At 34.2% G+C, this 17,078-nt stretch overlaps 1 protein-coding gene across 1 annotated transcript; it reads right to left on the reverse strand.

The window, feature by feature from the left end:
- Positions 1–2,377: 2,377 nt before the first annotated feature.
- On the reverse strand, positions 2,378–3,585 carry LOC112765997 (uncharacterized). The gene is made up of 3 exons (XM_025811850.3): positions 3,211–3,585; positions 2,971–3,115; positions 2,378–2,804 (listed from the first exon to the last, which is right to left on the reverse strand). Exons 1-3 carry the CDS (start codon positions 3,515–3,517, stop codon positions 2,630–2,632), a joined length of 627 nt encoding a protein of 208 aa, XP_025667635.1. The 5' UTR covers positions 3,518–3,585; the 3' UTR covers positions 2,378–2,629.
- Positions 3,586–17,078: the final 13,493 nt, after the last annotated feature.

The following is a 17,078-nucleotide window of genomic DNA, read 5'->3' on the forward strand; positions in this document are numbered from 1 at the left end:
TTTAATTTCCCTATTTTATCATGTTTGTCATCAAGGGGGAGATTGTTAAGTATAAGTTTGATTTTGGGTTTTATAAATGATGACAAACATTGTTTTGGGTTAAAAGCCCAATATTGTTTAATGTGAGTGTTAGTGATGCAGGCCCAAATGTCCAAGTCCACATTGCTTCAGTCCAAGTCCAGCAAGTGCTTCAGCCATGTAAAAGAGCCAAAGCTCATCCTCATAGCAACGTTCAAAATGTTATATGTTTTATTAAAAGCTATAGGAAGACAGCTGGAAAAAGAAAAGGACAAGTGTTGGTATAATAAAGCAAGAAGGACAGCTGGTACACTCCCATCACTCCAAGACACAAGGACACCCCACTAACCCAAGGACAATAGCAGAGAAACATTTGGTTGGTGGTTGAGCAAAACACAAACTTGCCAAGCAGCAGAGGTAGTGGGTGAAGCTCCTCGTATGGCAGAGATCATGGAGCAGGATGAATAAGGAGAGCATGCCAAGGAAGAAAACAAAATCAAGGACTACAGAGGTGGTGGACGAGCTCCTCCAGCAGCAGGGGTAGTAGAGCATATTGAAAAAGGACAGCTTGCTAGCTGTGCCAGCTCCAACGGGCAGCAAGGACAAGCAAAAGGATGAAGCTACCATGAAGCCAAGTTGAAGATATATAACAAGCTTCACTCCAACATTTGAAGTCAAGAAAAAGAGAACACACATACAGAGCACCATCTCATGCATTGAGCTGGAATCTTTTTCTTCTACTCAAGCTTAATTCTGATCTTTGTGTTATGGCTATCTTGCATTATTTTCTGTTTCGAAAAGGCAATTATGTGAGGTTCAAAAGCCAAGAGAGAAAAGGCAAGAGTGATGCAAAATAGCCACTGTTTTTCTGATGTAATTTGGGTGTATGAACTAGGATTAGTTCCCCTTGCCAAGTTGGGTTAGCACTTGGTGAGAATTGAATCTGTGTAGGTTCCCCTTCCAAGTTGGGTTAGCACTTTGGGGTTGCTAAGCTTTGGTGAAGAAAGCTTGGGGTAGATACTAGTTGGATTAGGGAGTAATTCAATAGTATTGGTGAGTGTAATCTGAGGATTATAGTGAAAATTTCACCATGGTTTGTGGTGGAGACTGGACGTAGGATTCATGGTACTGAGAATCCGAACCAGGATACACGCTGGCCCCTTTCTCTTTTTCTCTGCTCTTTTAATGTTTTGCGTATGAGATAATTTCAAATAATCTCCTGCAACTTAAGCTTCCACTGCAACAGAGTTTGAAACTCTAAATTTTAAACTAACTTGATTCAACCCCCCTTCTCAAGTTTATCTAGAACCATCAAGCTTTATTATTCATATCTTTATAAAATATCTATCTTAATATTTGAGTAATATGTGAAATGTGAATAACTATCGATATTATTAAATTCAATCCCGCTACGTTACCAACAATATTTTTGTCAACTTCTGTCAATTTTTGTTTATAACTGTATTTAATAGAAGTGTTTTTATGGATGTATCTCATAAAAATGTTTTTTTTTTTATGACAGTGTCTAATGGAAGTGTCTTTATAGATGTATTTTCTGGATGTGTCTCCTTATACATGTGTTTAAAATATAATAATTAATTATGGAAAGTCTAGGGGGCCAGCAACTTTATAAATTCTGACCAATATGTAACCAGCAAAGAAAAGTGAGTCATTGGATGAAATCTCACACTAATCTCACACCATTAAAATTATCATTGATGGCTATTTGATGGCTACAAATCACAAAAGTTGCTGGTCCCTAACACTCCTCATTAATTATTGTTGATAATAAGTTGACAGATAATATGTTGGTACCTATACTTTTCTTATTAAATTTCAATCTCTTTTACATTTGTTTCTCACATAATTTTGTAAAGTTAATCCTATTAGTTTTTTTTTTTTTAGCAAAAAAATCGAAGATAAAAAAATCAAACATGGTCATATTCATTTCAATATGTAAAACTGAATCTCTCTTTTAAATTAGAAAAATAAAAATTAAATTGGGAGGGTGTCTCGCTCTCACACCTTCTTTAGCAGATAGGCATGGATTGGATTGGAACAGCATCAATGTCCAATCTATCTAACCGCTATTCTAGGATTTTGTACCTACTGCTTGGTTACTAATGTGATACACTACAAGATTTCATTTTTTGTGTAGCCTTTTTTACTTGTTCATCATGGGCATATATGGTAAATTGTCCCCTTTTTTTAATTCTCATAAAGAGACATCTAAAAAGGTTCGCAGACCAAACAAGCAGCAAAGAGGTAAACAAATTAAAGAATAAAAGAAGCATGTATAGCTCAAAAACACTCATGGATTATGAACAAAATGTATGAAATGTATGTAAACAATGGTCAATGGGAAGCATGTTTGTTTGTTTTTGCAAGCAAATGTGCACAATACAGAGTAGATACAGTAGGTAGAAAGAGATATAGATAAGTCTAGTTTGGTGCATAAGCAGCAGGGTCTTGCATTCAAAAAAGGTTGCAGAGCTTGTGAATGTTCATGTTTGGTCTGAAAACAGCTTCTTCATATCTCACACATATTGCAACAGCTCCTAGTTTTTCATGTAAAAAATTGCTGTGTTTTGGAAAAGCCTAAAACACATGATCAATTACTGTGATCAGCTGCATGCATTCTCAATAGTAGAAGATACGATTTGGATACCCTAGAAACTAGGCTCTGCTGCCCACTTGTTAATGCATGCTCTGCCAAAAGCTTCTGAAGGACAACACCCAAGCTATGTAGAGCACTCTTAGCATTCAATTTCCCACTCATTGCATATCTGCAATAATAGTAACATAAAAGGAATAATATTTCATTATTATTTCTCCAACTTGCACCACCCAAGAATGAAGTCGTTGAAATTGGTACTACTCTTTTCTAGTTATTGCACAAAGCATGAGACTAAATTCATATCAAATGAAACTGAATTGATACGAAGAACTTACTCTGGTGCATCGTAACCAAAGGTTCCAAGGGCACGGGCATCTTCATCCCCAGTGGTAACCGTAGTTTCTTTCAGTTCATCCAGCGGTGGCAGAGTTCGATCTTGAATCGGCTCAACTTTATCAGTTCTTGGAGAATCAGCATTCGCTGCATCAAATACATGATTTGATGATCCTATTGAAATCAAGAATATCATTACGATTTAGGAACTTAATTGAAACATATCATCAATTAATGATTACCATCGAGAAGGAGTGGAAGGTGTTCATGGTGATGAGGAGGATGTTCTTGAGCTTCTCCTTGGGCGATGGCGCCAAAGTGAGGTTCCTGGTGAGGAGGATGATTCTCCGGTAGAGCCGCCTCTTCGTGGCCATGGCCGTGTTGATTCAGAGCAGCCATCTCTTGATCTCCGCCTCCGTGTTCATTCACAGGACGCACTTGAACTGTTTTCCATTTTTTCAGAAAGTAATATACCGACAAGTACCAGATCACAACACACACCAGGATCGCTACTGTTATCCCTAACGTCTTCAGTGATGACTCCGACATGATGATTCTTGTGCCTCAGAAATATTCAAGAATTGGAGAAGAGAGAAAGAGAGAGGGAGAGATCAGAATTATTGCAGTAACAGCTTATACACTACATTATTCTGATCAATAACTAATTATAAAATATCTGTAACTAACTTTCCCGGCAAGCTTAACAAACTAACTAACTTGCTGCCTTCTTATAAAATTGCCTCTTAAGCTTCCACTAATCTTATTCACACCGGAAGGAATGGTGACATATAGTATATTTTAAAATTATTTAATTGATGGGATGATAAAATTAAATTTTATAGGTTAGGTTTTTTTTTTTTAATAATATATTTTCCACATATTAAAAAAAAAGGGTAAGAAATATTTCGAACAAAAAATATAAAATATAATGAAGAGTACATCATTAGATAATATATATATGCCAAGAATATTCTAAAATAAAACAAAAGAATGCACCAATCTTGGAATGAAATTAAATTATCATATTAGATCGTTAAGTCGTAAACTTAAAATTAATCTACTTATCCAGTTTTTGAACCAAAATACTTTACACTAATAATAATGTCAAAATTTTGACCCATGTATTTATTAGTAGTGGATTGATTAGCATGCTTCAACTTGGCTTAGAACTAAGATATTTGATATATTATTAGTATTATAATGTAGATAATTTTTATAATAAAATTTAATATATTATTTGATAAATAATAAAAAAATTTTGAGTAATAATAAATTTAATTTTTTATTTTTTTAAACTAAATTAATAATTCTATTTAATATTTTTGCATTAAATACACTATAAATAGACTACCGAAATGAATTGTTTTTATCTTTAAAAGTCGTGTGATTATTCTGAAAAATTGACAGAAGTCAGGTTAGTAGTTTACTCAAAATATTTATTTTTTTTATAATAAAATTGATAATAAAGTCTTTGAGACTCATTTATCAAGAGACGTCTACTAAAAAAAATATTTATATTTTTATAAATTATATTTTATAGATATATACTTTTAGTATCTACCAGTAAACAAGTTTTTTTTCGATCAAAATCGAGCCAATCAACTAATCAAGAGATCAATAATACATATTTTTAATATTCAGTTATATTTGTCTTTAACTTTCTAATAAAATAAAACAACTATATATGAACAAAAAATAAATGAATGTTTCTATAACAAAACACATTAAAATATAAAATGATGGTCTACTCACACACACACGTGTATATATATATATATATATATATATATATATATATATATATATATATATATATATATATATATTCGATTTTATAAACAAATTTTACATGTAATATAATAAAATTTGAGAAATAAATAAAAAGCAATGCTATATGTCAATATAATTTTTTTGAGTAATTTATTAATAATATTTAAAAGTATTAACTTAAAAGTATGATATTAAATTACTAATTAAATTTAAGGTATTGAATTATAAACTAAAAATATTGATGAATATAAACCGAAATTGCTGAAATTAAAAATTTTTTTATAAGTAAATAAAAAATGAACATACATTGGAAGAAGGATACAATATTGCAAGTTTATTGCTTGTAACTGTATTTGAATAAAAACACGATAAAGTATTATTCATATTTTTATAACATATCTAACATAATCTAAGAATAACTAACGATACTGTTAACCTAATTAAAAAAATGAAGAAGAGAAATGCAGGATAAGCAATGAGAAGAAATAAAATAAGAATAAGGATGAGCCAGGGAAGGAATTTAACAAAGTCGAGATTGTGACTCAAAAGAAAAGAAAGAAAACGACTATGACATGTCGCATTCGTTTTCAGGTGCATATTAGACTCTACGGCCACCGCCACCGCCAAGAGGATAGCCGCAAAAGCAAAAACCGCCGAAGCTGTAAACCATCCCCACCGAAGATACAAGTCAAATTTGGTTTTATTGTAAAAGGATAAGGCGCGAGTAACCTCTGCCAAGAAGGCAGAGAACAAGAAGAAGAAGAAGGAAAAGGTGTAAAAAGTAACAACAATATTGGTACAACCAAAATTGATGTTGTTATGTGACTGTTGGGAGTGTTTAGGGGTCCATAGCAAACCCATTAAAGCTCCTGAAGCAAAAAAAATGTTCAACTTTACCATGTCCTTACAAGTTTTGGCAACCACAGAACTAAATTGAGAAGGAGAACTCATTTTTGCAAACCACATAACTAAATGCTCAACTCACTTGCTTTTAAACTTTAGAGTTTAGAATCATTCTCCTCCTCATCCGAGAATAATGCCGTGTAATAGATGGTAGTCATAACTAATTACTACGCTTTGTTTGGAACTACAACTAAGAAATAATAAAATGCTTTTAATTATTTTATTAAAAAAATTAGTATAATTTATACCCACATCTATCATACAGAATTTGTATAGAGATCATAAAAGATATTCCACACATAACTTATATTTGATATTTGTTTGATATATATTTAACTAATTGTGTATTAATGAAATTTAAAAATATTTTTTTAAATATACTTAAATACATCTATATATAATTATTTATTAATATGTTTGATATTATTCATGACTAATATATTTAAATTAGTACGTACAAAAAAGTTATCTAAAATATTTTATATAATTAAAAATATTTAAAAAATTAATTTATAATATCATATATTATTATAATTTATCTAAACATTTTTATGTCTTATGTTGTATTGTGTATTTGTGTTGCATATCTTTCTGTCTGTCTCAATGTTCATCTATCCATCATAGATTTTAATTAACAAAATTTATTATTGTCTTATTTATTTTGTTTTATTTGCGAAGATATGTTACAATTATATATTATTATTACCCTCATCGTATTTATTCTCCTTATATATATATATATATATATATATATATATATATATATATATATATATTAACAAGTTCTTCAGAATACTTAGCTTGTTCACACAACTTTCAATAATATAGCATATTTTATCTACATGTGTGGTATTAAACCTTATAATAATAATAATAATAATAATAATAATAATAATAATTAGTAGCTTTCCTATATATGATTTAGTAGCTCGTAATTTTTTGTTTGTAGCGGTGACTTGTATGCTTGTATATCTTTTGGTTTTGTTTGTTGTACTCTACCAATTTGGCGTTTGAGAGGTTCAAATAATAATAATAATAAATAGATGAAAAAAGTTATTGAATTCAAAGTTCAAAATTATTTTTTAACCAAATGAAGTCAATTAGCATTTAACATATTTTTGTCTAATAATAAGGATTTCAAAAATAGAATATCATTTATTTCTTTTGGATATTATTTATATACCAATATCATTTGAAACAAATATATAATTTTACTTTGTTCCATTATTTTAAAAATATTATAAATATTTTTTATTTAAACTTGAATTTAAAATCATTAATTAAGGTACCAAATTGAGATACTAGCTACCAACTTAACTAAACAGAAATTTATTACTATTATACTACATACATTATGTGAATTAATCAACTAGCTAGTTAGCTAGATATAAAGAACATTGGCTGGAATAATGCTCTCAGTTTAATTTGGAACAAAACGACATTGCAAAGTACTAAGTGTGGATCGGAATTTAGATCTTCGAGCATAATAAAATTGACATAAAATAAAGAAAGATAAAAATAAAGAAAATTAAGAAGTATTAAGGATCGAAAAAGGATAAAAAAAAATTACTATTCACATAAAAATATATCTTTTAAATTTGTTGTACGTGGTCGAATTATAGCATACGCAGTTGACTTATGTATACGAACAGATCACAAACAGCTCTATTTTAAATTTGTATGTGGCCAAATAATAGCTTACGTGACCAATTTATACAGATTGATCACAGCCTTCAAATTTGGCCAGTTTATCCAAAAAAAAAAAATAGACTGAACTTATTGCAATAATTAGGTCGGATATGAGTTATAACTCAGACATGTGTGGTCTGGGGGCCCCAAGATCATCGTGTTTGGATAGAATGATAAGGACGAAGTTGTAATTATAGAAAAAATTAAATGATGGCATTAAAATGGCAAAGGATTGATGTAATATTTTAAGTATGTTTGATATTTATTTGCCTATTTAAACATTTGGTACTTTGCATTTTGTGTTGCAAATAGTTATAGGATGGATACTATTGTTGAGTTTCTCGATTTATTTTGATATATAGATTGTTTATTTGAATTTAGGTTGGTTGGTTTGAATTCTGACGAGTTGTCAGAGACAGCCAAGCTGTTTTATGTTTGGCTGTGATAAGCATTGAAGAGTTGTGTGTTGCTTTACACATAATTATAATTATAATGGATGATAAATATAAGGAAAAATAAACTGAATTAAATAACATACATTGATAATGAATATCTCCCATTGTGGTAGGTGTGAGGTGATGTGTCTCGTTAAAACCTTTCCTAGCCAACACCTAATGTGGGGAAAAAAAAAGCTAAGGAGTAGGAAAAATTGTTCACCCTCATCCCCAACTTTGTTTCATGAGCTAGGATTAGCTATAGTATTTATGGAGTGATGCTATATTCCAAGTATTGGGTAAGTTAGTGCCTAATATAGTTTGTAAAACATATGCTCCCTTTCCAACAATTCAACTGATATGAAAAGGCCATTCCCAGTTCGCAGCTAGTTTCCCGTGACCTGGTGGTTTGCACACATCTTCGACCTTTTTGAGCATAAGGTCTTCAGCGTTAAAAGATCGGCGGACGGCTTTATGTCTATGTCTGTGTTGTATAAGTTGTTGCATGGTCCTATACCTTGCTAGTGCTTGCTGGCGATCTTCATCCATAAGATCCAACTCAGTTAATCTTGATGTTTCATTATGACCTTCACTATGCAAAGTGATTGGGAGATATCCTTGTGATATTTCAATGGGTAGCATTGCTTCTGGCCCACCCATACACAAGTCCGAAAGGGGTCTCATGGGTTGTTGAGTGCTTTGTGGTGTTATAGCTCCACAAAATCTCTGGAATAAAGTCAGTCCATTCCTCTTTTGCCTTTTTGCCTTGTTGAGCTTTTTCTTATTAGCTGCCTCTACTAACCCATTTGTTTGTGGGTGTTCAACAAAGGAGAAATAATGTCCAATATGATATTGCTGTAAAAAATATTTAAGTTTATTATCTGTGAATTGTCTACCGTTATCTGTAATAATTTTTTTGGATAAACCATAACGACATATAATAGATTTCCATATAAAATCTTGTACCTTTTCTATTGTGATTTTTGTTAAAGGTTGTGCTTTAATCCATTTAGGAAAATAGTCTATAGCAACTAGTAAAAATTTTACCTACCCAGGAGCTAATGGAAAGGGGCTGAGTATATTGATAAACCCCAATTTTGTGGTTTATCTTGTTCTTATTTTGGGAGATTTTATCACCTTTTCTCACATTTATTCAATGAAATAGCATGGTTTTGCAATTCTCCCTTGATTTGTTCTTAAATGTGAAAACATGCTTTTTAGGCCCTAAATTGATGATTTTAATTTACTTTAATTCCATTCGATACCTTGATGCATTTGTTGAGTGATTTCAGGTTCATAAGGCAAGTATTGGATGGAAGAAATGAAGAAAAAGCATGCAAAGTGGGAGAACTCATGAAGAAATGAAGGAACCGTAAAGTCGTCAAGTCTGACCTCTTCGCACTCAATCGACCATAACTTGAGCTACAGAGGTCCAAATGAGGCGGTTCTAGTTGCGTTGGAAAGCTAACATCCGGGGCTTCAAAATGATATAAAATTTGCTATATTTTGCTTCGCGTTCAGGGGCGCGCACGTGCACTTTGCGTGCGTGCGCCGATTCTGCCGTGGGTCCACTTTAATGAAATCGCCCCCAGCGATTTTGCAGCTCATTTTGGGCCTAATCCAACCCATTTCTGATGCTATTGAACCCAAGGATTGAAGGAGGAATGTAGCAAGTAGTCATAGTTTAGTTTTTATCATGTTTTAGGGTAGAATTCTAGAGAGAGAGGCTCTCTCCTCTCTCTAGAAATTAGGATAGAAATTAGGGTAGAGTTAGGTTAATCACTCTCAAATTCCTCTTTCAATTCTTGTTTTGATCTTAATTCTCTTACATTTTAGTGTTCTATTGTCTTCATCTTCTTAGTTTCTCTTGTTAATTTCTTGTTTTGCTCTCTTTTATGTTTATGAACAATTGTTAGATCTTAATTTTTCTTTAATGCAATTTTATGTTTGATGTTATTTTATTGATGATTTGAGTTGTTGATTTACTTTTCTCGCAAGTGGTAGTTGGTAGATTTACATTTCTTGCACTTTTACTATGCTTTCCTTTTATGCCTTCCAAATGTTTGATAAAATCCTTGGAAGGATGTTAGAGTAGATTTTGAGCATTCTTGGCTTGGAAAGAGTAATTAGGCAATCTTGAGTCATGCAAACCCACCCTATGTTGGTGATCTAGAGTTGTTAGCTAGTATTGTTTCCATTGATGCTAATCTTTTGCTAATTTAATTAGTGAGTTGATTAGGACTTATGGAATATTGTTTCCATTGACGCTAATCTTTTGCTAGTTTAATTAGTAAGTTGGTTAGGACTTTTGGATTGAGATTAGCTAGTCTCATTAGACTTTCTCCCTATTTGTTGGAGTTGACGTAATCAGATAAATTCTTGTTATTATTGTGGTATGATTAATTAGTCTTGTTTGACATTCTCCCTATTTGTTGGAGTTAACTAAATAAGATGAGTTAATCATTGCATGACTAGGATAGAAAACCTATGATCTCAATCTATTGCCATGAATGTCTCTCTTCTTTAATTGTTTCCTTTAATTGCTTACTTGATTTACTTTTTCTGTCATTTATTTTATTGCCCCTCCAATCAATCAAAACCCCCTTGTCCCCTCATAGCCAATAATCATACATTTCATTGCAACTCTTCGTGAGACGACCCGGAGTCTTAATACTTCGGTTAATTTTCATTTTGGGATGGTTACTTGTGACAACAACCAAAATTTTTGCATGTGCGGATTCTTGATTGGTTTGGAAACTATACTTCACAATGAGAAATTCATTTGTAAAATTCTAAACCGTCAAGAATTCGATCATCAAAATGGCGCCGTTGCCGGGGACTTGCAATGGTGTTACATTATTGGTTATTGTATATATTGTGAATAGCTTTATTTTTGGTTTGTTTGTTGATTTTTGCTAGTTGTAGGATTTCGTTTCCTTTATTTCTTGTTAGCTTTTGTTCCTATTTTCTCTTTCACTATGAATTCTCACTTTGGCTATGAGTGTGATTACAACTATGTTGTAGGAAATGAGAACTTCAATGAAGATGTGCATCAAGGATGGGGTAACCAAGGGTGGGAGGAGCCATATGCATATGATCAATCCTCATGGCAACAACCTCCACCAATGCACTATGAAGAAGAGCCATTCTATGATGCATATCAATCCAATGGTTATGGTGAATCCTCTTGTGACTTTCAAGAACCACCACACACCTATGAGCCATATCCTCAACATAGCCATCAACCATACTCACAAGCCCCTTCTTACCAACCATCTTCATATGACCCTAATCTATATCCATCCTACCTACAATCATATGAGCCATATGAACCATATGAAGAACCACCCCAATTCCACCACCAATACCCTCAAGAACCACCACCTCACTAGCCTTACCAAGATGAATTACCTCCCATGTATGATAACTTTCAACCACATAATGAATTTCCCTTTCCACCACAACCCTCCAAGGAAGAACACCCACATCCATCCATCCAAGAGTCAATGGATCGTCTCAAGGAAGAAATAGATCGGATTCAAGCAATAATCCGTCAAAATGAGCAAGAGGAAGCCCAAAGGAGGAATTATGAAGCTATTGAGGCCAACCTTGCCAAAATTAAAGCCAACTTGGACTCATGGGACTCATGCAACAAGCAAAGCATCTCTACGGATGAATATGAGAATTCAACCGATGAAAAGAGCATGAAGAAGATTTTAGAATCTCAACATGAGGACAAGGAGATGGGGTATGTCTTGCAACAAGTGGATGAAGAAGAGATTGTTGAAGAAGAAGAAGTGGTTGAAGAGTTAGAGGAAGTTGAACAAGAGGTGGATTTCAAACTGGAGAGCACTTCCACACCAAGTGACATTGTTGATGATTTTGTGGAAGTTGTTGAACCTTCTTCCAATGAGCTTGAATTTGGTGTTGAGGAGGATAATGTGCAACCTCCTACGCATATAATGAATGATGAAGAATTAGAAGAAAGTGAGCAAATAACAACTCGCTCTCTTGAAGATGATCCCACACCAACAAATGAACCTTCTCTTTCACCATCACCCTCCGATGAAGCCTCCATGTTGGAATTGAGAGATCTTGAATCTCATATCTTAAGGCGACAAGAGGAGGATAAAAAGAAGTTTAAAAAGCTAGGAGCCAAGATGGCTATCCTAGTGGAAGCCATTAGCAAGATGGCCTCCTCCCAACTAAGCAATCAAGGAACTCCCATTGACGAATGTGGAGAAGCAATCAAGGAGCATAGTGAGGGAGTGAGTTTAGAGCTTCAAGGTGAAGAAGAGGAGTTAAAGCAAGAAAGGCAACAAGAGGAGAAGGTAGGCATTATTGAACAAGAGGAAGGAGTGGTTGAAGACTTAGGAGATGCGGAACCTCCTTCGGAACATAGAGTTGAAGAAAACCCCTCCAAGATGATTGAATTTGATGCTAAGGAGGAATGTGCACAACCTCCAAGGCATATCCCCTATGAAGCCTTGGATGGGATAAAGCAAAAATTGAGTTCCCTTGGTGATGGAGATCAAGCATCAAGTCTTAATGGTGAAGAATCCTTTGAGCATGAAGAACCTTCTCCCAAGGAGATGGAAAGCAATGTGGAGGTAAATCTCTCTTGTCCTCCCATTTGTAATTTGAGTAAGGGAAAAGGTTTGGATAAAATTGTTGAACAAAGGATTGAAATTAAGAGATCTTGTGAAGATGTGGAAGTCCTTAGAAAAAGGAGGATGGGAATTGAATACGCCTTGTCAAGACCCTTGGAATCACCTTTGCCTAGGTTGCCATCTACACCTTCATTTGAGTGGGTGAAACTCATTTCCATTAGCTTTATTATCCCACTCGAATATGGTTTGCTTGAAACGGATGGTCAACTTAGGGAGCTTTGTGGGATGAAGCGTAAAAGAAAGATGTTTCGTGATTGGCGTTGCAAATCAAGGCTCATTATGGTTGAAGCTTCAAGGAGCAAGGGTTGGACTAGTGCTCAATTGGATGGGTCTACAAGGATAGTTTGGTGCTTCCATGAGAATTCATCTCTCCTGCCATCCGGAGGAAATCACCATGATCAACTCAAAGACGGGTGTGAAAACAAAGTGTGGGATCCCGGATCACACAAGGAAGATCAACTTTGGGAGCCTACGGTTTGTGAAGAACTCCATCAAAGCTTGGAGTTATTATCTTTGAATGATGAAGCACAATGGAAGTCCAAGCATTGGTGGATGTTCAAGGATGGATTCAAGCACAAACCACCTTGATAGGAGCTCTCCATAAGTCCAACTTAAGGACAATAAACAAAAGTGCTAGGTGGGAGACACCCCACCATGGTAAATTCTTTTCATTTTCCCTTTTGTATATATTGGTAATTAGTTTAATTTCATGTTTTGATGAGTTTGTTTAGTGTATTCAGTAGTTTAGCATGATGAATAAGGCTTTTATGGTGTTTTGGTAGCTGTTTGGAGGTTTGGAATGCTTGGTTTGGTGTAAGAACTTGGAAAAAAAATTTTGAAAAACAGAGCACCAACCCACGCGTGCGCACACCTGGCGCGTACGCACGCCTCAAGCATTTTCGAACATCCACGCGGACGCGCCATGTATGCGTACGCGTGGATGCAAAGATTTCACCTCCAAGCCAAATTCCAGAGTGTTGAGCCTAACTTGCGCCTACTTTGTGCGCGAGGCACAAACCAACCACGCGTGCGCGCACCTGGCGCGTACGCGCCCTTTTGGCAATTCGCGGATCGACGCGCTAGCGCACCTTGCGCGCGCACGCCGGTCGCCCATTTGCACTCCTTGTACATTTTCCAGAGAGTTGCGCCACTTTTGTGCCTGCCACCCTCGCGTGCACGCACTTTGCGCGTCCGCGCCGGTAAAAAAAAAAGTTTTTTTTCCTCTTCCATTTTCTTTTGCCCATTGCATTCGTATACTTCCACTCTTTCCATTTTTATTTTGTTTTCATAGCTTATTTTTACCTTATTTTTTTGAGTCTCTTATTTTAATAATGGTGTTGCATTTCCCTACTCAATTGTTGAGAATTTCTAGCATTATTTTGGTGCCTCTTGACTTGTTTGATATTAGTTAATATGCCTTTGCTTGAATTGTCGTCTCACTCACATGTTGTAGCTACCATGAAGTGAGAACCTTATTCTTATTTGGCATTAGCCCCTGCCTATGTTATATTTGCTTTAATATCTTTGCTAAAGGCTTAATTTTCTTTCTTTTTCTCTCCTTTTAGGTTGGTCACCAAGAAAGAAAGGAATGAGAAAGCTTCTAAATGGGGCAACAAACAAGTTCACCGGCACAACCTTTTGAAGAAACTCATCAATTGTAGTAACCCATCCACCTTGTTCTTCCTTGCATGCACCGAGGACGGTGCAAATTTCTAAGTGTGGGGAGGTCGTCTGACCGATCTCCATGGGTAACAACATTTTTCAACACCAATTTTTAATTTTTGTCTTTGTTAGATTAGTTGTTGCATTGCATGATAGGATGCATGTTAGTTAGAATTTGTATATATTCTATCATTCCCTTTTATGTTAGGACTACTTGGTTAGGGTGATGATTTCTTTCCCAAGAAAAAAAATTGTTTTTAGGGCACTCTACCAATTTGAAAAAATTTTTGTTGTGATAAACTTGCTTGAAGAATTTATTTTGGAACATAGTTTTTGAGCTAAGAACACAAGCATGTGAGTTTTGAACCTAATTGTGTGGTTACATCATATATAACCACTTATTTTCATTCTTGTGAGTATTGTTCTCTTTCTATGATTGTAATCTTTGATCTGTTTGATTCTTTATGTCCATTATTCCATGTATACATGCATTTATATGATTGAGGCCATCATTTCATTTAGCTCACTTACCCAAATAGCCTACCTTTCATCAACCATTGTTAGCCAATTTTGAGCCTAATTAATCCCTTTTGTTCTTAATATTAGTACATCACTACCCTTAAGTGAAAAATAATAAATGTCCTTAATTTGGATCTTTGATTAGCTTAGGCTAGTGAGAGTGTGTATCATTTGGGTATGGGAAACTTGGGACATTGGTTGAGAGAAAAAAATGTGTTTTTGTATTTTGTTGAATATTTTTGGGAGTTGGGTACATGCTTATGCATTAAATATGTAAAACCATATGCATTGATACGTTTGTATATACTTTAGAAAAAAAATAATAAAGAAAAAAAAACATATATATATAAAAGAAAAAAAATATATATATAGAAAAAAAAAAGAGAAAAAGAAATAAAAAGGGGACAAAAATGGCCCAAAGTAAAGTTCAATAAAAATCAATGCATATGGAATGTGAATTAAAGAGAATGCATGAGTATGTGAATAAATGAGAATCATGGGTAGCTAGGTTATGTATTAGAATTGTATAGGTTGTTATATGTGTTAGGTGAGAGCTTAGGTTAATCAAAGATTCAAATTTCAAGCTCACTTGACCATATGCATCCTACCTTGACCCTAGCCCCATTACAACCTATGAATAAGTCCTCATGATGAATGTATGCATGCATTGAATAATTGTTGATTGTTAGATGAAAAAAAAATCTTGGAAAGCATGATTAGAAGAGAATTGAGTGATCAACCCTATACACTAGAGCGACTAGAGCGGATACACTTCCGGTGAGGGTTCGATGCTCAATTCCTAGTTCCCGGCTTTCATGAGCTTTCTTCTTGCAAGTCTATTTGAACTTCATTTTGATATTTGAATTGGTAGGATTCATGAACCATCATATGATCTTAGCCCTGCTTGTTCATACATGCTCTTGGGGATTGATTTACTCTTAACCAAGTAGGTAGAATCATTTTGCATGTAGTCACATGCATGTAGATAGGTTTATATAGTTTACTTGCATTGAATAAATGTTCATACCCTTTTCTTGTCCTTCTTTATTCTTAGCATGAGGACATGCTCGGTTTAAGTGTGGGGAGATTATTTTGATGATCAAATTCTTGACGGTTTAGAATTTTACAAATGAATTTCTCGTTGTGAAGTATAGTATCCAAACCAATCAAGAATCCGCACATGCAAAAATTTTGGTTGTTGTCACAAATAACAATCCCCAAATGAAAATTAACCGAAGTATTAAAACTCCGGGTCGTCTCACGAAGAGTTGCAATGAAATGTATGATTATTAGCTATGAGGGGACAAGGGGGTTTTGATTGATTGGAGGGGCAATAAAATAAATGATAGGAAAAGTAAATCAAGTAAGCAATTAAAGGAAACAATTAAAGAAGAGAGACATTTATGGCAATGGATTGAGATCATAGGTTTTCTATCCTAGTCATGCAATGATTAACTCATCTTATTTAGTTAACTCCAACAAATAGGGAGAATGTCAAACAAGAATAATTAATCATACCACAATAATAACAAGAATTTATCTGATTACGTCAACTCCAACAAATAGGGAGAAAGTCTAATGAGACTAGCTAATCTCAATCCAAAAGTCCTAACCAACTTACTAATTAAACTAGCAAAAAATTAGCGTCAATGGAAACAATATTCCATAAGTCCTAATCAACTCACTAATTAAATTAGCAAAAGATTAGCGTCAATGGAAACAATACTAGCTAACAACTCTAGATCACCAACATAGGTTGGGTTTTCATGACTCAAGATTGCCTAATTACTCTTTCCAAGCCAAGAATGCTCAAAATCTACTCTAACATCCTTCCAAACATTTTATCAAACACTTGGAAGGCATAAAAGGAAAGCATAGTAAAAGTGCAAGAAATGTAAATCTACCAACTACCACTTGCGAGAAAAGTAAATCAACAACTCAAATCATCAATAAAAGAACATCAAACATAAAATTGCATTAAAGACAAATTAAGATCTAACAATTGTTCATAAACATAAAAGAGAGCAAAACAAAAAATTAACAAGAGAAACTAAGAAGATGAAGACAATAGAACAATAAAATGTAAGAGAATTAAGATCAAAACAAGAATTGAAAGAGGAATTTGAGAGTGATTAACCTAACTCTACCCTAATTTCTATCCTAATTTCTAGAGAGAGGAGAGAGCCTCTCTCTCTAGAATTCTACCCTAAAACATGATGAAAACTAAACTATGACTACTTGCTACATTCCTCCTTCAATCCTTGGGTTCAATAGCATCAGAAATGGATTGGATTGGGCCCAAAATGAGCTGCAAAATCGCTGGGGGCGATTTCATTAAAGTGGACCCACGGCAGAATCGGCGCGCGCGCGCAAAGTGCGCATGCGCGCCCCTGAACGCGAAGCAACATATAGAAAATTTTATATCATTTTAAAGCCCTGGATGTTAGCTTTCCAATGCAACTG

The sequence above is a fragment of the Arachis hypogaea genome, chromosome 17 (genome assembly GCF_003086295.3).
Source record: "Arachis hypogaea cultivar Tifrunner chromosome 17, arahy.Tifrunner.gnm2.J5K5, whole genome shotgun sequence".
NCBI lineage: Eukaryota > Viridiplantae > Streptophyta > Magnoliopsida > Fabales > Fabaceae > Arachis > Arachis hypogaea.

What these genes read in the sequence shown, in the direction of transcription:
- LOC112765997 (XM_025811850.3), bottom strand. Translation starts at nt 3,517, where the DNA reads ATGTCGGAGTCATCACTGAAGACGTTAGGGATAACAGTAGCGATCCTG. An exon ending in CCTTCCACTCCTTCTCGATG is followed by an intron (nt 3,116 to 3,210) that starts GTAATCATTAAT and finishes TATTTGATGCAG; the next exon opens with CGAATGCTGATTCTCCAAGA. An exon ending in TTTGGTTACGATGCACCAGA is followed by an intron (nt 2,805 to 2,970) that starts GTAAGTTCTTCG and finishes CTATTATTGCAG; the next exon opens with ATATGCAATGAGTGGGAAAT.